Source organism: Lagenorhynchus albirostris, chromosome 1 (genome assembly GCF_949774975.1).
Source record: "Lagenorhynchus albirostris chromosome 1, mLagAlb1.1, whole genome shotgun sequence".
Classification (NCBI taxonomy): Eukaryota; Metazoa; Chordata; class Mammalia; order Artiodactyla; family Delphinidae; genus Lagenorhynchus; species Lagenorhynchus albirostris.
The window spans coordinates 33,183,572-33,210,974 of NC_083095.1; the positions used below are offsets into that span (position 1 = coordinate 33,183,572).

Below are 27,403 nucleotides of genomic sequence, written 5' to 3' on the forward strand. Positions count from 1 at the left end.
TGTGCTTGTCTTCTCCAGACTAGATTCTCAACCAGGGGTGATTTTTGGTTGTCACAACTTGAGGTGGAGGATGTTACCTGCATTTAGTGGGTAGGGTCCAGGAATGCTGCTAACCATCCTATCTGTGATGCATAAGACAGGTCCCAAACCCTTAACAAAGAAGTAACTAACCCAAAGTATCAATGGTATTGAGGTTGAGAAACCCTGCTCGGACATTTGAGTGTGTGACCCTTGGTCTAACTGAACTCTTCAAACACATCTCTAACCCAGCTTTTCAAGGGCTACCTTGGGCTCTCGAAGAATCAGCATTATAACTTAGCTCAGCCCCCAGGGGGAGCTTGAATCCTCTCCCAGCACCCTCACCAAACACATGCCTTTGGTGGGTAATGCACTGTATACCCAGTGTTTGGTCTGTTCTTTATTACATTGAACTCTAGTCTTCCCTGCAGCTTCCTATCCTTGATCCTAATAATAGTAGCTACCATTTATTGAGCCTTATGTGTGGGTGATTGTACTTAGCACTTGCCATGTGTTGCTGCACTGATCCACACCACCCTTCGAGGCAGGTTCTATTATTATACCCATTTTACAGATGTGGAGATTGAGGGTTGGAGAAGTGACATCACTTGCCCAAGTTTACTCAGGGCCAGAGATGGGATTAGATCCAGGTGAGTCTTGCTCTAGAATCCACGTTCCTCACCATTACTACCTGCCTTGTTCTGCCTGGGGCTTCACTCAACAAGTTTATTCGCTCGTCCATGGGAGGATCTTTCAAATATTTAGGATGAGTCCCTGAGTCCACTCTTCTCTCTTCCTGGTCAAAGAGCCCCAGTTCCCAGAATTCTCCTCAAAGACATGTTTCTGATCTGCTTACCATCCAGAACGATCTCCCACCTCTGGACAACCAGCTGCCTGCCTCGGGGCTATGCTCCCTTTGCCTCTCTCCATCACGCTGCCCCCAGAGAAGCTGCCCATCCCATGCCCATCCCATGCCAGTTGATGGTCCATCAACTCAAGGCTCTCTGTGCCAGTGCTGACCGGAGTCACCGAGGTTCCCTCTGGGTGGTGTTTTCACTTCACAGTGACCTGTTTTTCAGCGACACGCCACAAGATTCAGCCCACCTGTCTGCCCTTGGTTCTGCTGTTCCCTTCCAGCACCCCACGCACACCTGCACCTGAAATCCACGTCATCCTGGTGGAGCAGAAAAGTATATGGGACTGGGAGTAAGGAGGCCAGGTTGTGAACATACCCAGCTGTGTGGCCTGGGAAAAGTCACTCACCCTCTCTGATCCATGTGTCCTCAGTTGTAAAGTGAGGGTTTTGGCTCACTGAGGGTTTTGGCTCAGGTGTGCCAAGCATCTCTTCCAGCTCTAACATTCTTTGATGACATGTGTTGGACAGCATGAACTTGTAATATCTCTAATTATTGTGGTACCAGTAATGATAGGTAATTATGGAGCAGTCACTGTGTTCCAGACCTTCTTTTCCGTGTTTTAAGTGGGTTATCTTATTGAATTCTCCACCAACCCCATGCTGTCATTACCCCATTTTACAGACTGTGCCTTGAGGCGGAGCCATGTTGACTCACTTGCCCAAGGTTACCACCTGGCTAGAAGCTGATGGACTGGGGTTTGCCTTGTCTTCTTCAGAGTGATTGAATCCTTTCAAGCTTTTGGATTCTTGCTCTGTGGAGTGATTTTTATTTTTAAATTAAAAAAATAAAAAAAACGATTTTGGCCATACCTTGCGGCTTGTGGGATCTTAGTTCCCCAACCAGGGATTGAACTCGTGCCCTTAGCAGTGAAAGCACGGAGTCCTAACCACTGGACTGCCGGGGAATTCCCTCTGTGGACTGATCTTAAGCAAGTCCTGTGATCTTCCTGTGCTCAGCATCTTGTGTTTTAACCACTCCCCCCTCCCACCAAGGTCAAGACTCTGAATGCCACTTGACTTCAAAAGCTCAGCACCTGCGTCATGCTTATGGGGTAATCCTCTGTACCCCAGATCCCAGCTGAGTGCGATTATTCAGACACCTTTTAGAATCTAAAATTTAGATAATAATGATGACGGTAGTGAATACTTCTTACACACTTAATGTATTTCAAACACATTAATATATTATCGTTATTAATATAAATTAACAATATTAATATGTTAACATTATCATTTTTCCTAGTGTTTTCGGTTGTGGTAAAATATATTATTATTAAATCTTCACTGCAGTCCTGCCTGGCAGGTGCTGTTGTCTCTAGTTTACAGTGTGAAAACTAAGGCTCAAAGAGGCCTGTGTGGCTGAAGTCGCGCTCTAGTGCATGTGAGCTGGGGAGCAGGGAGAACATGTTCGCAAAAGCCACTTGCCTTCTCAGCACATTTTAAAGGAAATATAGGGAGTTCCCTGGTGGTCCAGTGGTTAGGATTCGGCGCTTCCACTGCCTGGGGCCTGGGTTTGATCTCTGGTTGGGGAACTAAGATCCTGTAAGCCACTTGCGGCAGCCAAAAAAAAAAAAAAAAAAGGAAATATATTGATAGGATACTTGTTAAAGATATAATGGTAATGGAAAGCCTTAGAGGATTCTGTGTGAAAGCAGGACTGTGAGACCCACAGAGAAGGTAGACAGAGATGCTTCTCTCTCCATCAACTCCATGGGCCTTGGCCCAGCTCAAGTGTCCTGTACTCCCTCACCCCCTGTTGGGTTGGAGCCTGGCCTGGCCCATTTGTAACCTTGGGCTACAGTACTGGATAGTTAAACTGTGTCTCCTTAAAATCACCTTTATGCCAGATTAAACATGGGTAGATGCTTCAAGGTCAGTGAGAAGTTGAACAGGAGTCTGGGTTCTCTGCCAGCCCCTCCCTCTCTGTCCAGGGCCTTCCGAGGCTGTGCAGTGGGGCTGGAGGTAGGTGAAGTGCGGAGAGAGGCTGCTGAGAAGAGACCTAAGCTAGCCCTCACTGTAGCTCTGGGAGCACTTCCAGCACGGTGCCCAGGCCCTTTTTCCTGAGACCTGTCTGCACACCCGAGCTCATTCTGCAAGAGTGGGTCCACGGAAGGCCCATCAGTTCCTCCTATCTCCTCAGGCAGGGAGCCACAGCAAGGATCCCCTGGCGGGGCTCTTGGGGCAAGCGGAAGGTCGGATAGGGCAGGGCCTGGTTGGGAGTGAGGCAACAAGATGCCACCTGCCCTTTATTTGAATGAGGCTGCACCGTAACCCTGCTGGGGTAGCACTGCCCACCATGCTGGGGCATCTGGGCTGGAGGCCATGGGGCCAGGGTCTCTAGCCATGGGCACCCCTTGTGGCTGTTTGCTTTTCCTCCTGCTAAGGGGCAGGCGTCCCCCTCTGTCATAATGTGGGAGCTCAGGCTTCAAGTCTAGGGCCTGCCTGTGCCGGAGGAGAGAGCGTGGCTGTGCGGTGTACGTGGAGGACCTCGCTCCTGACCCTGCTGTCTCCCCTCTCAGGCCCCGTCAGCCTCCTCTGCTGGGGATCCACAAGGCCACGGTCAAAGTCACAGGCTTTCTGCCCCCATACCGCAACTTGAGCCCCCGCCGCATAACACATCAGCACCTGTTCAAAGAAAAAGAGTCCCCAGACACAAGCTGTGATCTTGGGGACACAGCGCAGCACTTGCCGGGGTGGAACCCAGGACGGAGTTCAGTGGCTGGAGGCTGGGGGAAGGGTGTGGGCTGGGAGCATGGGGGGCCGAGTCCTCTGAGCCCCTTCCCCCGGAGCTTCCAGGGGAGCTAGCTTTTCTCCTCCCTCCTACCATTTATGGAGCTCGTGTTACATGGTAGGCACTTTATAAATATTTTCTAGTTAATCTGCCTGACTTTTATAGCGTGCTGTTACTATCCCTGTTTTGCTGCTAAGGGACCCGAGGTTTAGGGAGGTGAGTCGGCAGGTCTCACCTGCAGACTGGTAAAGAGTGGGTCTGAGCGCCGAACCGGATCTGGTGCCCCCCCAAGTGCATGTTCTTAATCACTGAGTTACCCTTTCCTCCATGACCTGAGCTTCGAGCTGCTTGCTGGGGAGGTGGCAGAGGCCCCTTCATAGCAGCCACCTGTAGGGGCCGGGAAGGGAGCTTGGGGTTTTAACCAAGTGCAGCCCCTGAGGCCTCAGAGGCAGGGCTTTGTGTGGGTGTCTGAGCAAACACAGGTGGTGTCAGCCTCCAGGGCTCTGGGACTGGCTTCTCCAGGAAATGGAGCTGGCTGCTTTCAACAGCACTTTTCCTCTTGCAAAAGTGGTACCTTTTTACCCACGTGGCCTCTTCCTCCTTTCTCTCACCCCATCCCCTCTCCACGACTGGGTGGTAAACAGATTTCACAGCCCCTCCAGCTGCGGGGGTCTGGGGATTCCCACCAGGACCCCGGCCCCACTGGACCTGAAAACTATCCCTTTGAGCTGCTGGGGTGACCCACTTCCTGCCGAGTCAGCAGAAAACCCCAGGCAGAAGCTGAGTGTGGGCCTGGGAGGGAGATGAGAGTAACGTGCTGTGGAAATGCAAGATGGTGGTAAATGACCACCCCCCTCCATCAACGTACAGTGTGATGACGCCCGGGTACAAGTGCATATACAGCACATGACAGCTGGGAGAGAATAAGGAACTACAAACAAATTCATATTTATTTTAAAGATTTAAAAATTCTTTAATATTTTTTACATCAAAAAATTGACAGCACAGTGAAAATAAAAACTAAGTAGGCTCTCATCCCCTGCTAGGTTTGCAATGCCAACACGAGAGGAGGGGGACCTGGTAGATACTCTCTCTTGCCCTGCTTCATCCCCTTTCCTCTGAGCTGTCTTCCTCTTCCAGAGGGTCTCTGAGAGCGCTGCTTGGCCCATCACCCTCCTGCACTGATACCATCCAGGTGTGGTTGGATCTTCCAGGACCCTCCCACTTTGCATCCGTTCTCACTTTTACATCCACTAGAATGTCCGTTGCACAGGGCAAGGAATTGTGTTATTTTGTTCACTGCTGCATCTGTGACTCTGTGCCCCGAGACTTTAGGGTGAGTCCAGGTGTGAAGCTGACCGGTGGCCACCATGCAGTGGGATACGGGCAATGATAAAGAGGGGTTGCAGGGTGCCGTGGGCTCACACATCAGCCCAATGTGGCGGGTGGCTATCAGGAAAGCTTTCTGGAGGAGGTGATATCTTAGCCCAGTCTTAGAAGAAGAGTGTGAGTTAGCCAAGCATGACATAAAGGACACTCCAGGCTGAGGGATCAGTGTATGTCCCCTGCCCACCCCCAAGCTGTGTGCCAGGCTTACGAAAGCTTTGGGACAGCACACGCACATCCCTCTTGTCTATCATGGGTGTGGGCTGGCCTAGAGTGGAGCTGTGTTTGCAGGGAGAGGGAAGTACCCTGTGTTGCTGAGTCTCTAGTGAGATATGATTTAAGAATGAGGCCCAGTGTTGGAGGGGTGTCATAGTGCAGCCCCCTGTCCCCACCTCGTGTGGGCTGCTGGCTCGCCTTCTTGCCCACAGGCTCGTCAACTGTTGGTTTATAAGCCTACGTGGCCATCTCTTCTCCCCAGTACTCACTGCCGTGGCACTGCGCACTTCTCCTGCCCATGTATTGCCACTTCACTTTGGAGTTCCCCAGGGCAAGAGGACGTGGTGGTCGGGTCACGAGTCTGGTGACCTTTCCGAAGAGGGGGAGTATTTCCAGGGTGGTTACTTGCTGTTTTGAGAAATAACACTGTCACCATTGCCACTTTGCAGGACAGGTGGGGAGAGAGCTGGCTGGCCCTGCTGTGGGGGACTGAAGGTTGGCTTTTGAGCCCCCATGTAGTTGAGAGTACCATTTGGTGCAGAGGAGTCTTGAGTTGCCAAGGAATAGATTGGATCTAAAGTAAGAGAGCTCTTCTCTCTGTTTGTGACAGCTGGGGAGAGACACTTGCCCAAGTTCTGTTCGGATGGGCGAGCGAAATGGAAGTGCATGCTGTTTATTTCTCACGTTTGTTGAGTCACGGTGTTCCTTGTGTGAGCCACCAGAGGGTGCTGTTGGCGCAGGATAGCTTGGCCTGCCTGATGGCTTAATACAGAAGCTTCAAGGTGGCTGCTCTCTCCCCACAGATCAGAAAATTACAGCGCTGCTGGTCTTTCATTTAGTCTTCTGACGGTCCCTTTTTGAAATTCTTGCTCTTACTTTTGCATCTTAAGATGCCTCCACCTCCCACCCCAAATACACACACATACACCATGGGGGTACTTACTTCTCTCTCTTTATTCTGACACTGCCCCTCTGAACTCTGTCCCCAACAAAACTGATTAATTTTCCTTTAGCTAGCTGCCAGATGGACAAGATTTTAATAAACTTATTTACCCTAAGGTGTTAATGAGGCTTAATACTTTACCCCTGGGGTCCTCGACCTTGTAACTGTGAAGATCGAAACTACGCCTTATAATCTAAGAGGTGAACTGCTAAGAATGGAATTGTGCCACTTCTCAGTGTGGGTGGGGATGATGTTTCGGGAAGAAGGTTGGGAGGGGAGCTGTTAAAGGAAGGTGCCCACCCATGCCACTGGCCCTGCAGGGCGGCCCCTCAGCTGTTGCCCTGCGATGAGGTGAAGGAGACGGCGGAACAACCACGCTGAGAGGTTTTATGGGCTCTGCTGTGTGGGTTTCTCACCCTTTATGGTTAGATGTCTTGACCAACAAGGATGACAACACCAGCCTGCCCAACACCTTATACAGAACAACTGGAAAAAGGGCGTGAGACAGACGGGTCCTAAGGGCCTCAGAGACCATGTGGCTTGTGGGAGAGACTGACCACCTGCTCTTCTTTCCTTTGCGCAGACGTTTACAGCATGGTGCAACTCCCACCTCCGGAAGGCAGGGACGCAGATCGAGAACATCGAGGAGGACTTCCGGGATGGCCTGAAGCTAATGCTACTGCTGGAGGTCATCTCAGGTGAGCTGGACCACTGGCCTTGGGAGAGCCAGAGCAGAGGTGCAGTGATGCCAGAGGGGTGGGGCCTCCGTGGCCCAGGATCAGGCACCGCCCCCTGGGTTCTGCCACTTTGGGAATGCTGCCCTGACACCTCTGCGTCTGCTCTGTCCTTGGCTATGGTAGCTTTGGGTGTCTTGAAAAAAGTTGGGGGTGACGTGTGAATTCAGACAAGGAGACTGAGTTTGGTCCTGGCCCTGCTGCCATCTACCTGTGTGCCCTCGGACAAGTCACCGCCTTTCTGCCTCAGCATCCTCATTTGCATAAAGAGGGGTTTGAAGGATGGTCTCTGAGGTCTCTTCTCCAAATGCTAGGACTCTGTGGTCAGGAAAGCAACCATGGCTGACCATCTCCAAACACTGGCTCCACGGCTACCTGTATCCAGGTGATTCCAGTCCCTTATCCAGCCCCCAGCTTGGAATTTGGGTGTCCAGATATCCGGAGGGACAGCTCCTCTCCAATGCATATCTCCTCTTTCTTATGAATACCTGTCCTCCACCATCCCGTAAAGGTTGGAGGGCCCGAGATTCTAGCTTATGCACTGGAGGGTCTTGGCTGCTCTCTCCACTTTACCTTCCACCTTGCCGCCGGTCCTAGGCTAGTCTCAGGCCAGCCTTCTCCCTGGAGCCTCCTTTTAAATACTGCGTGGCACTGGGCATCTTCCCCCACACGTGCCCCAGGGTTCAATGCCTTTGCTCTTTGGCATTCAAGTTTCATTCATTCTGTTTCCTTCTATTATCCTTCTTTTACCTCTGCTACCTCACGGTGTCAGTGCGCCTGCGTCAGCTGTCACCTAGATAATGTCCAGAGGCCTTTGACCCCTCCTCCCAGCTTCTCCCTTCCCACCGCCCTCCGTTACCCACACGCAGCCGGAGGGTCCGTCCAGCGGCCCAAATATGGTCGCGCTGTTCCCTGCTTGAAACTTTTCATTGCCTCTCTGGGGCTTTGCGCCTGCAGCCCACATTCCTTGGCATAGCTAGCAGGATCCTTCATGAGCTGGCATCTGCTTCGTTTTCAACTAACTATTCCCCAAAATGTGTCAGACTTCAGACCCTCTGCCACACTGGGGGCACACGCAGTCCTCCCCAGACGGCACGCTCTCTGTTTTCTGTGCTTTTGCACAAGCTCCGACTGCCTTCCCCCACTCCCCAATACTTGAAAATATTTTCATTGCAGGTGAAATCTGTGGGGTGGGGTGGGGCGTGTGTGTGTGTGGTAAGATATACGTAACATAAAATTTACCATTTTGATCGTTTTAAAATGTACACAGAGGCATTAAGTACATTCACATTGTCGTGCAACCATCACCACCACCCATCTCCAGACTTTTTCAGTATTCCACACTGTGGCCCCATGCCATTCAATGCCAGCTCCCCGTTCCCTTCTCCCTGCCGCAGCCCTGCCCACCACCATTCTGCTTTCTGTCTCTGTGAACTTGATTCACAGATTCTGTTCTAGGTTCCTCGTATTAGTGGAATCATAGTATTTGTCCTTTTGTGACTGGCTTATTTCATTTAGCATAATGTCCTCATAGTTCCTCCATGAAGTAGCATGTATGAGAATTTCCTTCCTTTTTTTTTTTTTTTTTTTTTTTGCGGTACGCGGGCCTCTCACTGTTGTGGCCTCTCCCGTTGTGGAGCACAGGCTCCGGACGCGCAGGCTCAGCAGCCATGGCTCACGGGCCCAGCCGCTCCGCGGCATGTGGGATCTTCCCGGACCGGGGCACGAACCCGTGTCCCCTGCATCGGCAGGTGGACTCTCAACCACTGCGCCACCAGGGAAGCCCTCCTTCCTTTTTAAGGCCAAATAATATTCCATCGTGTATATATATCCCACATTTCGTTTATTCAGTCATCTGTCAATTCACACTTGAGTCGTTTCCACCTTTTGGCTATTGTGAATAATGCCGCTAAGAACATGGTGTACAGATATCTGTTCAAGTCTGTGCTTTCAGTTCTCTTGCGTATGTACCCAGAAGTGGAATTGCTGGGTCCTAGAGTAATTCTATATTTAATTTTTTTAGGAACTGCCATATGTTTTCTTCTGCTTTTTAGAGTGTCTTTCCCGACCTCTCTTCCAACATTTCTTAGTTTAAACAAACCTGGCATTGTTCTTTTTCGTTCTTCAAAACTCAGCTTAGGCGTTTCCTCCAGGAAGGCTTCCCTGACTACCACCGCCCCCCACCCCCCACCCTCACTCGCGCTTTGAGTGGCTGCCCTCCTCTGGGCTCCTAGAACAGGCTGTTGATTCCTCTAGTGTGTCATTTGCCATGCAGCAGGATCATTTTTGGCTCATGTGTTTTCTCCTCACTGTGCACTGAGCCCCTTAGGGTGGTGACAGTCTCATCTGTATCCCAAGTGCTTAGACCTGTACTTGGCACGTAGGTGATGCTCAACAAATATTAGAGTGACTGACTGCCCGCTGGGCTTTTCCGCGTACCCACCAGATGCTCTCACTGAACGGGCCAGCCTGTGCACATCTGTGGGGCAGGGAGAGATTGAGTCACCGAGATGTTGCCTTTTCCTCCTTGAGCGTTTCTGGAGATGGGTAGGATAACAGGAGAAAGGAAGAGGGTGCTCCCTGCAGAGGTCCTCTGAGTGTGGTCCCTGGACCACCCAGCAGAATCAGCAGGACTGCTTGGCCACATGCAGGTTCCCAGCCCACACCCCAGACCTCCTAAGTCAGAAACTCAGGAAGCAGGGGAAGGGGACTGGACGTCTGCAGTTAGCAGGTCCTCCTGGTGGTTCTGTGCTGATTGAAGTCCCAGAACCACTATCCTTGCTGCCTCCACTGTCTTGGAGAAGCCCCGTTCCAGCCAGTGTACGTGGCTGGTGGGCTGGCTGGCGAACTCAGGCTTAGCAGGACCTAAGGGCTGGGGCTCTAGGGGGCACGAGGTGCTGCCTCCATCCATCCTATCGGGGGGAGCCCTGCGGCATCTCATCTGCTCAGGAGGGCGGTAGGGTTCCTTGCCAGAGAGGGGGGCAATGGCCACAGCCTTGGGAAAGCCGTGAGCGGAAAGTCTTGATTTAATAATAAAAACCCAGCTGTGCTTCCCTGGGAGCTGCTCGGCCAAATGACATCTGTGGCAGGAATTCTGTTCTCTAGAAGCTGGGGGGCCCCCTAGGGAGTTGGGAGGCCCCCCCAGAGAAATGCCGCTCTGACAGGGTGGGCATGGCCCAGCATCAGGGCCACCCTGCCCCTCGAGATCTCTCAGCCAGACTGTCGATGTGCTCGGAAAGGAGCGGGGAGGGCACTGCTGGGCTGGGCTGGAGACCGTGGCAGGTGCAAGGGTCCTGAATTTCAGGTCCTAGGATGGTGGTTCTCAGCCTTTTAGGGTCCCTGACCTCTTAGAGACTCTGAACGCTGTGTGCCCCTTCCCCAGATGTGGGCACACATGTTGTACATACGCATTTTTCAGATGGTTTCAGGAGGTCCCTGGACACCTCTGGTCTATGCTCTTAACAGGGTGTTTGGAGAACCTGCTCCTCAACACCCGTTTCCCGGGAGCTTCTGACCGAAAAGCCTGAGCAGCAGGGGCTCCCCTCCCCTGGAGGGGCTTCCCCTCCAGGAAGCTGGAGGGGTGGGGTGGGGTGGGGGAGTGGCTGTGGAGTGACGGTGGGGGATTGACTCAGAGCTGAGCTGAGGGTACCCCTGGGAGGCAGTAACCGGACAAGAGCAGCGGTGCTCAAATGAGAGAGGACTCTGGCAGAGCACAGGGAACTCTTCCAGAATACTCTAGAGTAACCCAAGCACTCCCCCAGGCCAGAACAATCTAGGCTAGGAGTTCGGGGCCTTTGCATATGCTGTTCCTTCTGCCTTGGTCACCATTCCCTGCAGTCTGGGCCTGGCTGCCTCCCACTCAGAGGCCTCCCCTGACCACCTCACAACTCTTTCGCCCTCCTGCCTGCCCTCCTCTGCTGTGTCTCTTTTAAAGCATTTATTTTAAGCATTTACCCTCTGGCTGCTTGTTCATTTATGTGTTTCTCTGATGAAGATCTGTCTCTCCTCCTGGACCGTAAGTATATGAAGGCAGCAAACTGTTCTGTGCACCCCCGCATTCCCAGCACACAGCCAAGTCTTTGGCATATGTTAGGGGCTTGATACAGACTTGTTGAGTGGCTGCAAGCAGTTTAGACCTGAGGAGTCGGAGGATAGCATCTCACTTCCTGTCCCTCCCTCTCGGTCTGTGTTCAGGTGAACGTTTGGCCAAGCCGGAGAGAGGCAAAATGAGGGTGCACAAGATCTCCAATGTCAACAAGGCCCTGGACTTCATAGCCAGCAAGGGGGTCAAGCTGGTGTCCATAGGAGCTGAAGGTGAGTAAGGCCTGCCCCTGGCTGCCCCCCGGAGTGGGATTCTCCCCACCCCACAACTTCCTGGTTCTTTTGGCCTTTTCCAGCCTGACTCCTAGATCCACTCTTATGTCCCACCCACTTCTAGACATCCCTGGGGGCATTTGGAATTAGGGCTCCCAGCACCTCCATCTGGTCGACCCCGTGGATACTTCATGTAAAAACAGCGCTTTCCATCCGATCTCAGCACCTTGGCAACCCCTCCGCGGAATCCTAGCGCTGTGGGATATACCTGTGTGGAATGCCACCTCCCTCTTCCACAGGCCTGGCTGCATCGCGCTGTCCCAAGCAGAGAGTTCTGTGGTCTGGGGAGAGTGTGCAGACACTGGCTGGGTGGAGGCAGCCCCCTGCAGGATGGCTGTCCACACGCCTTTAGGAACATTTCTAATATCATTTCCCGGCAGAGCAGCTTCTTGACTCTCTGCCCTTTACTTACAAAAAAATTGTTTGTACACCTGAAACTCACACAAGATTGTAAATCAACTTTACTTCAATTTAAAAAAATTGTTTAAAGCTCAGTCTAAACCATTATTAGCATGTTCTTAATGGTTAAAAGGAGGTTGCACAATTTCTTGTGTGCACTGTAATGGTTCTGAAGGATTTAGGGAGGGTCGTGGGGTGATGAGAATAAAATACCATAACTCGGCCCCGTCAGAACTGTGTCCTAGGGATTCTGCAGTGCATTGGGCATCTGCTGTATGGTGCCGGAGATCAAAAGGTGAGTAAGACACCATCTCCATTCATTCACTTCTTCACTGTAGATACAACCCTGGCTGTGATTACTGATCACTTGCTCTGCAGCAGGTACTGTGCTGAAGCCCTTTGCACCAGTGATCTCACTTCACCCTCACCAGCCCTACGAGGTGGCTCTAATTATTATCCCCATTTTACAAAAGGAAAATACATGCCTGACGAGATTAACTTGTCCCAAGTCCCATCATCAGCAAGTGGTAAAGCCAGAACTCAAATCCAGGTCTGAGTGACTCCAGAGAAACACCCCAGAGGGTGGCCTTTCCTTGCAGAGGTTGGAGGGTCTTGCTTCAGTAAATCCGTAGGAGCTGATCTCTTCTCCGTTTGATGACTTTAAAGTCCTCCTCTTTTTTTCTAGCAATTGAGGGATTTGATATATCAACATCAAACTGAGAAATTGGAGCACAGCGGTTGGCAGACTACAGTCCATGGGGTCCAACCCGGCTGACCTGGGTTTTTGTAACTAGGGGAACACGGCCATACCCATTTGTTGACATATCGTTGGCCGCTTTCCTGCTACAGGCGGAATTGAATAGTTGCGACAGAGACCATATGGCCTGCAAAGCCGAAAATATTTCCTATCAGGCCCTTTACAGGAAAAGCTTGCTGACCCCTGCCTTACCGGGGACTCAGGCTAGTACTTGAGGCCATCACAGGTGGTGCCTTATGCATCCCACCCCTCAGCTGTGAGGCAGGGATCACGTCTTCTACATCCTTGTGGCCCCAGCTCCTAGCAGCGTGATGCACACAGTCAGTGCTCAGTAAACGTTCGAAGGGCTTGTGCGTAGCAGGATACTTCGCTTTGTGAGTGGGAAAATAATCGCTGCCTGTTAAGAAGAAAAGAATAGTTTGTTCTCTTAGGGAGGAATCAAGACTTGGCAGAATGGGCTTCCCTGGTGGCGCAGTGGTTGAGAGTCCGCCTGCCGATGCAGGGAACGCAGGTTCGTGCCCCGGTCCGGGAGGATCCCACAAGCCACGGAGCGGCTGGGCCCGTGAGCCATGGCTGCTGAGCCTGCGCGTCCGGAGCCTGTGCTCCGCAACGGGAGAGGCCACAACAGTGAGATGCCTGCGTACTGCAAAAAAAAAAAAAAAAAAAAGACTTGGCAGAAAAAGTTTCAACCAAGCAGGTATGGGAAGCCAAAGAAATTGCCACTCAGGTCGTCTGGTGCAAGCTCAGATGCTCAGTGGAACAGGGAAGTAGAGGACGTGTGATGTGGGCTGGGGTGAGCGGTAGGGATGAGTGGGGAGAAGAGGGGAGAACATGTCCTTCTAAGCAGGGCGGCTGTCATGTAGATCTGGTCAGTTGTTGCTGTGTGGGAATACTCTTCAAGCATTGCTAGATCTTCCAATTTTTCAAAAGAAGCCAGAAATCCAGATTTTTAGAAAGGAAAATTTAACAACTACCTAAAAAAATATATTTGTAAAGACTCTGAATACCAAAGGGGAGGAAGAAAGGAGAAGATGGGCGAGAATAGCACTTGCTGAGTTCCAGATCTGTGGCTGACTAGACAGGATACTTTAACAGGCTTGTCATGTCACCAGCCACATTCTACAGTCAAGGAAACTGAGGCTCGAAGAAGCTGATGGAATGGAAGTGTGTAGTACAGGCTCTGGGCCAGACTGCTTCCATATGGCAGAGCCAGTAAACCCCGGGGGTTTGGGCTCTGGAGCTGAGGTCTGAAGCTCTCCCATCACCCCAAGGCTTTGCTGCCTCCTCTGCAGGGGCCCAGGACAGAGATTTCATGTCTGATTTTCCTCAGCTCTGAAGTGGCAGGTCAAGCTGGCTGTGTTGTCTCAACAGAGGGGTGAGGAGCAAAGACTGACATGGGTGTGAACGCTCACGACCCCCTCTAATCTCTGGGGAGTCACCTAACCTAGCTGGCCAGAGTTTTCTAGCTCCTTTGGCACCAGCCTCGCTTCTCAAAAGATTTCTAAAGCCTCCTTAAAATGAGACATTCCCTACCTTCTCGCTGCCTTTAGGCCAAGCCTTCCCTCTGAGATCCTCACTCCCGTTTCAAGCTGAAATGATAACCTATATAGGAAAAGAATCTGAAAGAGAATGAATATATGTACATGTATAACTGAATCACTTTGGGGTACACCTGAAACTAACACAACATTGTACGTCAACTACACTCCAATAAATTTAAAAAAAGAAAACAAAAAAAAGCTGAGCGCCAAGATCATGCCGGGACGGCCGCTCTGCTGAGCCAGGAAACTGGATGAGGCCCTGAATGGGCTTTGTTTATTTTAATGAAGTGAAGCTTACTGCTGTAGACTATAAAAGGCAGTGGAATGGATCACCTGGAAGGAGCCCTCTTGGGGTTGGGGTGGGGGAGATGTTGCCGGTTGTTCTGGCTGGGGTGCCCTGGGGACCAGGCCCAGCCCAGGTAAAAGGCCCCAGACCTTTGAAGGGTTATCACGTGGGGCAAGGTCTCGACTCTGACTGACTCTGACGTGCAGAACCAGGCCCGGAAGGGAGACCCTGTGGGCAGGCTGACTGTGGATAACATACAGAACCTCAGGGGATGCAGTGGGTGCTCTGGGAAAGGTACGGGCTCCCTGCCCCCAAAGATGGAGGCCAGGGGCAAGAAGCATCCACACCACGGCAGGGGTTAGAATAGATCCTTGGGGTTTCTTGTGTGATACTTGATTCTAGAATGTCTAGACTTCACGGGGTTGGGACTTGACGTGGGTGAGTGGTGGGATTTAACCAGGTGAGGGCACCTGAGAAGGATTTTTCCTTTGAAGATCTTGAGGCAGGGAAAGCTTGATGGCTTTGGGCGCTAGAGCTTGGGGGTGGGCTCGAAGATTTAGCATCTGTCCTTAGGATGGAGGGGGCGGCGGGTACAGTAGCTAAACCCAATGGTCTTGGGAGGTGGTGACCCCCAGGGTTCTAGTTTCTATCACGTGGAGTTCCTTCGGCATCATTCATTCCACCGTCTGAATACTGCGCAGTGACTGCCTCCCCGGACTGGGGCCAGGGGCCAGGCAGGTTCTGAGTAAAATCAGGATGTGAACAGCTTCACAGGTAGCTGTGGTCTAGGAATGGCTTCTTCCCACACCCACAGCGACACTGCTTTTTTGGTTTGGCTTGGTTTTTTAAAGATTGTTTTGATGTGGGCCATTTTTAAAGTCCTTATTGAATTTGTTACAATATTGCTTCTGTTTTATGTTTTGGTTTTTTGCCACAAGCCACGTGGGATCTTAGCTCCCCAACCAGGGATCGAACCCACACCCTCTGCATTGGAAGGCAAAGTCTTAACCACTGGACCGCCAGGGAAGTCCCAGACATTGTTAATCTAGTGTCGTGGTTTTTCCCCCAGGGGCCCAGTTGTGGCCTTGGAACCCTTCTTTTGGACCCAGCATTTCAGGCCATATAGATGCCTATGAGATGGGCAGCCTTACTCCAAACAGAGATGCCTGGGGAAAGGATCTACCGTTCTCGGGACCAGGGCAGGAGAGCCCTCTGGGGAGGGTTACACTCTGAGGGTGTGTGGGGAAGCAGGTGGGCCCTGGGGATGGGTGGTACATGGGCTGTTAACTGTACACACACCACTCTCTTTGCCTGTCCTTGGCCCCCCTTTTTTCTGGAGTGAAACTGCTTCTTTGGTAGGAGTTAGAATTCAGTAAGCAACACCCCCAGGGCTTGGGTGTTTCTGTGGAAGGAGGAGAGACGTAAGTAGGCGAGACCCAGAGAAGAAGCTGCCTTGTCTTCCTTGGTGCTGGGAGGACACTGAGCTCAAGGCCAGCAGGAGGCTGGGATTTTTTTTTTTTTTTTTTTTTTTTTTTTGCAGTACGTGGGCCTCTCACTGTTGTGGCCTCTCCCGTTGCGGAGCACAGGCTTCAGACGCACAGACTCAGCGGCCATGGCTCACGGGCCCAGGCACTCTGCGGCATGTGGGATCCTCCCGGACCGGGGCACGAACCCGTGTCCCCTGCATCGGCAGGCAAACTCTCAACCACTGCGCCACCAGGGAAGCCCGGCTGGGATATTTTGATCTTCACAAATGGGGCAGCTGGGGGTGGGGACACTGGCCCCAAGTCATTAAAAACTTGTGAACATCATTTTTAATTATGTTCTAATTGTCTATTTGGTGAGCACAGCTGTGCTCTGTTCCAGACCTGGGTGCGGTCCTGGAGGAGCCCAAGTGCTCTTATGTTCTCTGCCCGCTCGCCCACCTGTGGTTAGTGTCCTCCAGTGTCCTATTCATTCATTCATTCATTTGTTCATTCATTCAACAAATGTTGATGGAGGGCCTTTTCTGTGTCAGGGACAATGCTGGGCTCTTAAGCAGTGATGCAAAACAAAAAATCTTTACCCTCAGGGAGCTTACGTTCTAGAAGAGGGAGAAGAAAATATATATGTCGGTTGTAGAAAAGTAAAATGGGAGGTCCAGGAAGGTCTCAGTGAGAAGATGAAGGGTGAGTGGAAACAGGAGGGAGGTGAGGGGTATCCCAGGACCAGGGAGAGCTGCAGGGAGGCCGTGTGACTGGAGGGGTAGAGGGAGGAGGGGTCCCAGAGGCCCCACCAGCCACTGCCTTTGGCTCCGAGTGGAGGTTTTGAGCAGAGAGGTGACAAGTCTGGGGATTTGCTCAGTCATGCCTCGTACTTTGCACCTTCACAGGTTTCCAGTGTGTGGTCGTGATAAATACCCTGGCAGCAAGGGCCTTCACAGCAACCTTACTCTGTATTTCACTCCACTGGCTTGGGCTAGAGAGAGGTTTTTTTTTGTTTTTTTTTTTTGTTTTTGCGGTACGCGGGCCTCTCACTGTTGTGGCCTCTCCTGTTGTGGAGCACAGGCTCCGGACGTGCAGGTTCAGCGGCCATGGCTCACGGGCCCAGCCGCTCCGCGGCATGTGGGATCCTCCCGGACCGGGGCACGAACCCGCGTCCCCTGCATCGGCAGGCGGACTCTCAACCACTGCACCACCAGGGAAGCCCAGGAGAGAGAATTTTTTTCTCAAAAAGTTGAGCAACTTCAAGATGCTTGCTCCCTATTGCCACGTTATTTCCCAGAAAGGTGTTTTTTGTTTTTTTAAAAACTTCTAGCCACAGTATGGTAGCCTTATTACCACCCTGGTGTGTGTTCGCTGTTTTTCAACTTTGCTAACTTAATAGCTGGGAAATGGTATCTTATAACGTTAATTCCAAGCGAGATTGACATTCTTACAAATTGGTTATTTGTATTTCGTGTTTTCTGAAGTGTATTCATGTCTTTTGCCTACTTATGTATTATGAGTTTAGACTTTTATCAATTTATATAAACACTTTGAACATTACAGATGCAAAGCCATTGGGAGTCACAAATGAAAGGGCATTTTAAAAATATCAAACGTTTAGGAACTGGTTCTTTTTTTTTTTTTTTTCAGTTTTCCTTGGAGTATAGTTGCTTTACAAGGAACTGATTCTTGACTGATTAACTGACTACTCCCGCTCCCCGCAAGCCTGCTCTGCAAAGTGCAGCCGGCTGTTGTAGTTATTAAGGAGGATGGTCGTATGCTGCTACATCTCTCTGTCTCTCTAACTCAGGTTCTCCAACTTGGATCATTGTCCTGCGGATGCCTAGGATTCTGGGAGGGGCATTCAAACCCCCTTCTTTACAGGAAGAGTCACATCCTGTCCCAAGTCCAAAGTGGACACTGTGCTTCCTTTACTCGGCACCCTGATGCAGGCTCAGCAGACTTACCCACTGTCCCCACCAGAAGCTGCTGTGGCCAGGCATCACTGCTCAGTGCCTTCGCCTTGCATGCAATTTTGCCCTCCCTTTTGAGGAAGGGGATGAGATCTTAATTTCCTTAGTGGAATCCACTCTTGTGTAAGGGGTTTGTTTTGTGGGAAGCAAACCCAAGTGGATGTGGGCTCAGGGGATTAGGAGTCCCTGGAAGTTGCCCCTTCTTATGGTTTTGTTGGGTCTCCCCTAACACTAGTGTTGCAGGTAGGAAAAAACGAGATATTCTTTGTATGCCTGAGTCTTAACTGAGAGTACCTCGCCATGGGGCCAGGTTACCATCTTCTGGCCTGGAAGCAGGTGAGGGTAAGGAGTCTGCATTTGATTGTTACCCTTCTCAACCCCCAGGACTATAAATGATTCCATGTCTTAGGCTCCTTGAAGACAGGGCTTATTTATCTTTGTATTCCCTGCCTTTGAGTCTGGTACAGAAAAAAAAAAATTACTTCATAGAATTTATAACATTTTTTAAAAAGTCTAGAAAGTGCTGCTTAGACTGAATTTAGTGGGGTATCTCTTTTTTTTTTTAAAGATAGATTTTATTCATTTTTTTAAAAAATTTTATTTATTTTTAGCTGCGTTGGGTCTTCATTGCTGTGAGCGGGCTTTCTGTAGCTGCAGTGAGCGGGGGCTACTCTTCGTTGCGGTGCGTGGGCTTCTCATTGCGGTGGCTTCTCTTGTTGCGGAGCACGGGCTCTAGGCACGCGGGCTTTAGTAATTGTGGCTCGCGGGCTCTAGAGCACAGGCTCAGTAGTTGTGGCGCACGGGCTTAGTTGCTCCGTGGCATGTGGGATCTTCCCGGACCAGGGCTCAAACCCGTGTCCCTTGCATTGGCAGGTGGATTCTTAACCACTGTGCCACCAGGGAAACCCATAGTGGGGTACCTCTTAATTGTGATCTTGAAGCTGTTGTTTGTTTTTTATTAAAAAATACCCAGCTAGTGGCATCGTGAACTTGATTTGTGAGTTAGTGGATCCTTCCAGTGGCAGTTTATAAACCTTTGTCGGGTTGGTTAATTTCTGTTGCCTGCACTGGCTTTCCAGCTGTGGATGCCTGTTCTGAGAGCTGTGCTTGCCCAGAGGTCCTCAGCTCACAGAGGTTCCAGGACATTTGTGATGGTATAGAAATTCTGTCCCTCTTCTCTGTTAGGCTGGTGGGCACCACTCAGGGTTTAAGACACCCCCTTCTCTGTTGCCTTTCCTGTTGTACCCAGTCGAATTGACCACTCTCCTGGTGCCCCCAAGACGCCCCCAAGTAGACTTCCTTCCTGACACCTGTGACATGTAATTGCACTAATTTTTAGACTTCCCTCTAGAAGTGGAGTTTGTGGTCATTGACTTCCTAAGTGGCTCACGGAGTGACATGGGCACTCAGGGAGTGTGGACTCTGTTCCTGCTGAGACCCTTCTTAATGTGTCCTACTGCTGTGTCTGTAGAAATCGTGGATGGGAATGTGAAAATGACCCTGGGCATGATCTGGACCATCATCCTCCGCTTTGCCATCCAGGACATCTCCGTGGAAGGTAGGTCGTCTGCTCTGTTCCATGCCATGCCCAGGCTTCCACCTCTCCCGTGCCTTCACCATCACGTCTTCCTCCCTGATCCCCGGGGCAACAGGGCCTTGATCATGGGCCACATCCTGGGCCGCTTACCCATCGCTGGCATCTGTGCGCTCTCCTAGTCTACAGGGAAGTAAGAACTGTTTGGAGTGCTGGTCCCCATAGATGTGTTGGCCCCAGAGAAACCCCTCACTTAGAAAGCCCAAGGTTGCTGTGGGGAAGTGTATTGGAGACACCCCACTTGGCTCTTGGGTTGTTAAATCTGAAAGGGTAGGGGAATAGCAGTCAGGAGGGAGTGACAGGAGGGTGAGCGGCCACCAGGTCCTCCACTTTGCTCCCGTAGCACCCTCTGGTGGCCACCTTGTAGATCTGCAAGGGACCACCATGGTCTGGGGCAGTGATCTCTCTAAACTTTTGATTTCACACTCCAGCAGTTTTTGAGCTTTATGTCTGATACGTGTGTATTTATTTTGCACTAAATTATATGCATGTATTTCTATGCATATTATAAAACACACCAAACCAAATTTTTTAAAGATGAGGTGGAGATATTTTAAAAATATTTTTAATTCATTTTAATGGCCTAGAAATCAAATCTTGAAAAGATTTTTGTTCAAAATAATTTTTAATGAGAACAATGTGGATTAAATTGCTTTGTTATAGAAATCTTGGTTTGACACTTGGTGATACAGCAATGTGAAATTCTAAGTTTGGTTTATAGATACCTGGTATTTAGGGCTGAAGTGGTTAAAAAGATACCCTCAGGAGTCACTTAGGGCATGGTGCTTGTTAGTGATAATAGATATAAATCTGGTTTTCAAATAGCTTTCTTGATGAGTTTATTCTTTTGGGTAGACATCTTGTCAGTTCTGATTAAATCGTTTTTTCATCTTGTAATGTGACTGACAAAGAGCTTGAACTAAAAGCAGAAGCGTTAGCTTTGCTGATTTTTTAATCGTTTTCTTGTGCTTGAATTATTATATTATCTTTGCAGGAATTGTTTAACATCATTTTAAAGTCCATTTTGTGAATCAAAAGTAAATGAGATCATCCACAAACCCACTTTACTGAGTACTATAACCTGCAATTCATAGCCATGAACACATGGGGGCGGTGCAGTTTGCAGCCCTCCTGGGCTGGGAGCTTCTGGGGTCCTCTTAGATACCTGCCCTATCTTACTGATACATGTCTGCTTTACACACAGCAACAGTGTTGATCCATGCATTAAATATAAGGAAACCTTTTTTTTTTTTTAGATGAACACTAAATGCAACCGGAAGTCCTAATGCTTTCTTCCCACATGGCTGTGTGCCCTCCACAGGGTACATGGGGCCCCTATCTGAAGATTCATGAATTTCAGATTTCACAGACCAATCAAACCTTCCTCCCCAAAGTGGCCACCTGACATAAGTTGCCAGCTTATTTTGTATTGTTGCCATTTCTTTGCATAAAAGGGAGTGACGGGGAGATATTCTGAAAGTTTGAAAAGCCATTTTCTCAGTATTTAAATGTGTAAGGTGGCCAGTTATGAAACGCTTCCTAGCTTACTTCTATGTTTCTCAAATAAGTTCTCAAACTTTGTCAAGGAAGTAGATTTTTGGCCTGGTAGCAGCAGGGTTGAAATCTAGGGGTCTTTGTGTGGACCCCCTGTGTGAAAGAGCATGGACCCTGTGGTCACGGTGGGACCTCCATTAGCCCACGCCCCTCCCTCCACCAAGCCAGCCATTGACCTCTCTGCCCGTCATTCCCTTCCCCACAGAGACTTCAGCGAAGGAAGGGCTGCTCTTGTGGTGTCAGAGAAAGACAGCCCCTTACAAAAACGTCAACATCCAGAACTTCCACATAAGGTGAGTGGCTGGGGTCTGAGGGACCCTTGCAGAACCTGGGCTGCTTCCCCCAAGGACCCCGTTGGCTGGGTCAGTCTTAGCTCTAGAACAGAACAAAGACACTTGGGGAAGAAGTCGCTTTTCTGGGAAGGGAGTGTCGCCGTTTGATGCCCCCTTCCTCCTGGAGAGGAGCCCTGTCCCTCCTAGCTACTGCCTGATACACCTTTGGTTGATGCCCTTGGAGACCCCCAAGGAGCGTGTCTGGGAAGTTCTAGCCTGAGCTCTGGAACAGAGCAGACGAGGGCCCTGGACCTTGGGGGCGGGTAGGGTTGGATGTGGCAGGTGTGTCTCAACTTACCAAGCCCCACAGTGTTGTACCCCAGTGCCTGGGATCGTGGCAGGAAGACAGTTCCTTCCCACGGTATCTTCTCCCAGCTCCTGCTCTGAAGGGTTATGTACTCATCTCTGGAAAAAAGAAGACCCCTGCTTAGCGCTTTGCCCCTACTGCTTGGCCCGACTCACCAGCTTGCCCCCCCTTCTCTCCCCCGGGTAGCTGGAAGGACGGCCTCGGCTTCTGTGCCTTGATTCACCGACACCGGCCTGAGCTGATTGACTACGGGAAGCTGCGGAAGGTACGTGTGCTCACCTGACTCTCCTGTCCCCTCCCCCAGCAGCTCCTACCAACTGGTCCCCCTTGGGTGGGTGGGGGATGGGCAGGACTGGGCCCCCTGTTCTGAGAGCCCATGGCCCAGTGTGAAGGGGTGTCAGTCTCCTTAGACGAGCTGAGGAGACAACCCTTCTAGAAGTAAGAGTAAAACATCTCCTCTATCAGGGCTGCTTGAGTACGTATGTGCATAGCACGTAGGTACTTGCTGACGTGCCCAGCCTGCCAGGAAAACTATCAGAACCACCAAAGCAATTGTTAGGATGAAGGGATACCAAGTGGCCTTTTCCCCTTCTGTTTTTCTGGGTTGTGCAAGGTGCATATATTATTTCCGTAATTTAAGATATTGTGTACTTTTAGAGACATCTGTCCCAGCCTTGTCCGAGGCTTGCTCTACAGTCCTGGGCAGCTTCCCGCCATGACTTGCTTTCCCCCATCGCTGACGTTTGGCTGGGGATTTTAGGGCTGCTTGATTCATCTGTGCTTTCGGAGTGAAGTTGCTGGGGCTTTTCTTGAGCCACAGGATGTCGAGGAACAGACCGGGAGGTGGGAGCTGTGTGTCTAGCCTCGTGATGGTTCTTAGTGTCCGGGCTGGTTAAAGCTGCTGGCCTGACCTGGGAGAGGTCTGTCTGGGACACCGTGACTGTACTCGGCATCCTCCGTCTCAGCCCATCCCAGCACCAGGAGGCCCTGTGGTGCAGACATCCTGGCAGAGGCCACCCGTGGAGCCCTCCTCATGCCCCCGGTATATGGTCTGGAGCTCGGGTTGGAATGTCACCTGTTGGTCCTTGAATCTCTTGGCAAAGGGCTTCTAGGAATGACCGTTCTGGTATTTGTCTCCTTGACCTTGATACTTGGAGAGCTCAGTGTTCAGTGAAGTCCCCCACCTTGCCTCTGCCCCCAGTGGCCAAGCAAGGCTTCATGTTGCTGGTGCAGCAGCAGCTCTGTGGCATCGGAACCTCCTTTTGGGGTGTGGTGGGGTGAACCGCCAAAAAGGATTTGTGAGGGAGGAAAGGAGTAGTTTTCTATCCCCTCCAGAAACCCCAAGCTGGGCCTGAAACTTGAGGCTGGGCCTCTGCCCACCTGCCGAAGGAGAGAGCCCCGCTGCCTGGCCCTGTGCGTGGCGGTATCCAGGTGTATGTGGACGAGGGTCCAGCTGACCTCTTGGGGGATGGGGGGGGTCCCAGCCCTCTAACTCAGCCACTTTGCAAAGAGAAAAAAAATCGATTTGAGAACCCCCCGACCCACCTGAAAGCTGTGTGGCCAAACCAGACAGGGGCCAAGGTGGGGGAATCCTAGAGGCGGAGACTTTCTTTAAAGGTATCATCATCACGTACCACCCTAGCGGTCAGCCGATGCCCTGTGGTGACAGGTGTGCACGTGCCTGTGTCCCTGCTTGGGGGGCCGGGGTGGGCAGCAGCCAGCCAGTGCACAGCTGTTCCTCACCCCCATATAAAGTGGGGTCCGTGCTGACTGTGGCTTTTCAGTCTCGGCCCCCGCCCCACCCCCCGACTCCAGGAGCCTCAGCCTTTTGGGAGGTGAGAGTCCAGGGGCCTTTGTCTCATTCCCGGCCAGCCTCTCCCCACCCTCTGTCCCTCTCTTTGTCTTTTCATTTCTCCCTGTCTCTCTGTGTCTGTCTCCCCTTCTCTTTAATTCAGTAGCAACAGTACAATCCAGAAACAGCACAGACCTGTTCCCACTGAACCATGGATTCTTTCCAGAAAGCACAGAGGTTGCCAGAGCCTCTGGTGCTTGGGAACAGGGGAGAGCCAAGGGCTGTGACCAGGAAGCACTTCCTTCCGGCACCCGCTCTAGGTGGGCGTGGGGGGCCTGGCGGTCCCTGGGAATCGAGGGGGGCAGGTGGGTGTGCACCCGGGGCCTGAGGATGGCCGAGGGCCTGGACGGAAATGACTGTTGCTGCTTGACAGTGGTTTTTTATTATTCTGGAAGCTGTCAGAGACTTTCCCAGAAGGACCCCACCTTCTCTATTTTGAGCAGTTTCTTCCTGAACACGTCCCAGATGAATGGATTTATCCTTTTGTACCCTGTGACTCTCACCTTGGCAAACGCGGAAGCTGAGTGGTAGGCTGACAAAGCCATTTGCTTTGGGTTAGTCTGGGAACCAAGAATCGAGTGGGAGGTCCAGCGAGGAACTCCCCCGACTAAGTTATGGGTTTTTTTCCACATTAAAATTTTTTTTTTATTTGGTAAAATATACATAATTTTTAAAGTACCACTTGAACCATTTTTAAGTGCACAGTTCAGTGGCATTAAGTACATTCACACCGGTGTGCACCCGTCACCACCACCCAACTCCAGAACTCTTCATCTTGCAAGACTAAAATTCTGAACCCTTTAAGCCATCATTCTCCACTCCCCCTTCCGCCAGTCCCTGGCACTCTACTTTCTGTATCTGAATTTGACCACTCTTGTAGGTGCCTATATAAGTGGCATCATATAATATTTGTCCCTTTGAGTCTGACTTAGTTCACTTAGCATAATGTTTTCCAGGTTGTCTATGTTGTAGTATGCCCGTCTCAGGATCTCTTTTCTTTTTACGGCAGAATAATATTCCATATCTATTTATCTGTCAGTGGACGTTTGAGTTATTTCCACCTTTTGGCTATTGTGTATAATGCTGCTGTGAATGTGGGTGTACAAATTATTTGAGTCCCTGCTTTCAATCCTTTGGGGTATAGACCCAGGAGTGGAATTGCTGAGTCATATAGTAGTTCTTTGTTTAACTTTTTGAGGAACCTCCATACTGTTTTCCACAGCAGCTGCACCATTTTACAATCCCACCAACAGTGCACGAGGGTTCCGATTACTCCACCTCCTCACCGATCCCCAATAAGTTTTCTTGAGAAGATAGCAGAGCCAGAATATAGTCAGAAGACTGTAGCTGTTTGAAGGAACCCCAGATTTCATGGACTATGAGTGCCAAAGGGGCTTGAGACTCCTAGGCCAACTCTTGAGTAACAGGCGGGGAGACTGAGGTTAGGTTACTTACCAGTCCAGCTAGCTGGCTGGTGGTGGAGCTGAAACCAGAAGCCAAGACTGATGGCTCCCAGGCCAGTGCCTGGTCTTAGCTTGCATTTCTTTCTTTCTTTCTTTCTTTCTTTCTTTCCTTCCTTCTTTCCTTCCTTCCTTCCTTCCTTCCTTCCTCCTTTCCTTTCCTTTCCTTTCCTTTCCTTTCCTTCCCTTTCCTTTTTCCTTTCCTTTTTCCTTTCCTTTTTCCTTTCCTTTCCTTTTTCCTTTCCTTTTTCCTTTTTCCTTTCCTTTTTCCTTTCCTTTTTCCTTTTTCCTTTCCTTTCTCTTCTCTAGTTGAGGCAAGCAGGGGCTACTCTTTGTTGCAGTGCTTGGGCATCTCACTGTGGTGGCTTCTCTTGCTCTGGAGCACGGGCTCTAGGCGCGCGGGCTTCAGTAGTTGCAGCACTCAGGCTCAGCAGTTGTGGCTCGCGGGCTGTAGAGCACAGGTTCAGTAGTTGTGGCGCTCTCTGTTGCTCCGCGGCATGTGGCCGTCCCCCCGCCCCCAATCTTGGTGATCATCGAGATGGGGGTAGCCAGAGACTTCTTGTGCCTCTCACCCGCCTTCTTCTTCTTCTCCCCCTAGGACGACCCACTTACAAACCTGAACACGGCCTTCGATGTGGCGGAGAAATACCTGGACATCCCCAAGATGTTGGATGCAGAAGGTGAAAGGCGCTTTCCTTCTGGGCCTTCGGCTCTTCTCCCGGCTGTGGCCAGCGGCCAGGAAGGGCGGGCCCCGCACCTGAGTCCAGAAGGGAGAAGCCTTGGTCTTCATCTGGGGAGCCAGGGGGTCAGTTGTTTCTCAGGGATTCCACAGACAGATTCCCTGAGGTTTGGAGGGAGAAGTGGTAGCTGGTGTCGAAAAGGGCGGCCCGAGCATGGTCCTCAGCTTGGCCTTGGAGTCGGGGTAGTGGGTGCTGGGGTGGAGTGCAGTGGTCCTTTGTGGTTGTAGGGGAGGGAAAAAAAAGTTTATTATCATGTGCATCATGGACACACATGGGAGCTTGCAGTGATGAGTAACTCAAAGGGGTGACTTGAGGTCGGGGTCTATGTACGTACCTGACTTCACAGGGGAAAGGGAGTGGGAGAGAGGGCACTTGTGGAAATACAAATGACTTTTTGGAAAGATGGATGGGCCCTTAGGAGAATAGATGGAAGATATGATAGTTCGTGACAATGTCTGTCAAGTTGTAAGGCCAATTTCAAACATGCAAAAGCAGGGAGAATAATATAATTAGCTTCCATGTACCCACCATCCAGATAGAACAGTTACTGAGGTTTTGTCACGCTTCCTTTTTTTTTCGCTTTTGTTTTCTTTGTTGAAATATTTTAAAGCAAGTCTCAGACATCACAGCATCTCACTACTACATACTTCAGATTACATACCTTAAAAATAGCAATATTTTCTTATGCAATCATAAAATAATTTTCACACCAAGCAAATTGACAATAATTCTTGATACATCTGCCTGGTTCAGAATCGAATTTCCCCATTATTTCTTTTTAGTTGCTTTGTTTTGATCCAGATGCAGAGTCTGCACGTGGCATTTCGTTGTTCTATTTCTTGTGTCTTTTCTAATTTGTCGCACTTTTCTCTTCCCTCCGACCCCTTTCGTTCCTGGCACTGAACTTGTTGTAGAACCCAGACCAGCTGTCCCGAGTACCCCTTACTCTGGTTTGTCTGTTTCCTTCCTCGGGTACCATTTCACTCCTTCCTCTACCTCTCGCATTCCCGTAAGTGGAAGCTGATGCCAGATGGCTGGTTAGATGCAGGCTCAGCGTCTTGGCAAGAAGACTTGGTGGTTCTGAGAGCTGCTTTCCCCATCACATCAGGAAGCGTATCATGTGTTCACCAGCTGGCTTTAACTCCAGATTTTTCTTGACAGACATCGTCGGAACAGCCCGCCCGGATGAGAAAGCCATCATGACTTACGTGTCCAGCTTCTACCACGCCTTCTCTGGAGCCCAGAAGGTACCCAGGGCCCCCTGCTCCTTCCTTGCCCAGCACACCTCATGCCAGACCCCAAGCCATGCCCTCCCGCCCCTCCTCTCCCCACCTCTCCTTGTCGACAGGGTCCGATGGTCTGTCTCTTCGGTAGCGGCAGCCCCCGGTGCCAACGTGGCATGTTATTCTTGCTCAACTCCTCTCCCACCCGCCCCTCTGCTTTCTCTCATCTTCCTCTACTGCCTCGGAGAACACTGGGAAAGCGCTCACCTTCTGGGACCCAGATGGCGGGCTTCAGCAGGAAGGGCGGCATGGGTGAGATCAGCCAGGGGTGGTTCTGGAGGTCTGGAAGCGCTGTGGGCAGCAGCCCCTCTGTGCCCACCGCTGTTGAGGCTATAACTTTAACAGAGCAGCAGGCGTCCCTTACAGAGGCAGATCTGGGGAGGCGCCGCCTGTCTTCACCGACCTGTTCTGCAGAGGCGTCACGAAGCCCCCGCCTTTCTCCCGCTCACAGGCGTGGTTTAGCAAATCTGTCCACAGCCCTGTTGGGCCTTGGTGCCTTCTATATCTTGCTTGGGGCCCCCGTGCGGGGTCATTCTGCACA

The 27,403-nt window shown here is 50.9% G+C and overlaps 1 protein-coding gene across 3 annotated transcripts in view; it reads left to right on the plus strand.

Moving 5' to 3' along the window:
- Positions 1 to 27,403, plus strand: part of ACTN1 (actinin alpha 1) — a 96,373-nt gene that overhangs the window by 46,261 nt on the left and 22,709 nt on the right. For all 3 annotated transcript variants that reach the window (XM_060140545.1, XM_060140554.1, XM_060140564.1), the window contains exons 2-8: positions 6,794 to 6,908; positions 11,139 to 11,258; positions 19,212 to 19,298; positions 21,094 to 21,181; positions 21,714 to 21,792; positions 25,438 to 25,519; positions 26,741 to 26,826. In XM_060140545.1, the coding sequence (XP_059996528.1) occupies positions 6,794 to 6,908; positions 11,139 to 11,258; positions 19,212 to 19,298; positions 21,094 to 21,181; positions 21,714 to 21,792; positions 25,438 to 25,519; positions 26,741 to 26,826 (657 nt within the window). The remainder of the gene's footprint in view (positions 1 to 6,793; positions 6,909 to 11,138; positions 11,259 to 19,211; positions 19,299 to 21,093; positions 21,182 to 21,713; positions 21,793 to 25,437; positions 25,520 to 26,740; positions 26,827 to 27,403) is intronic.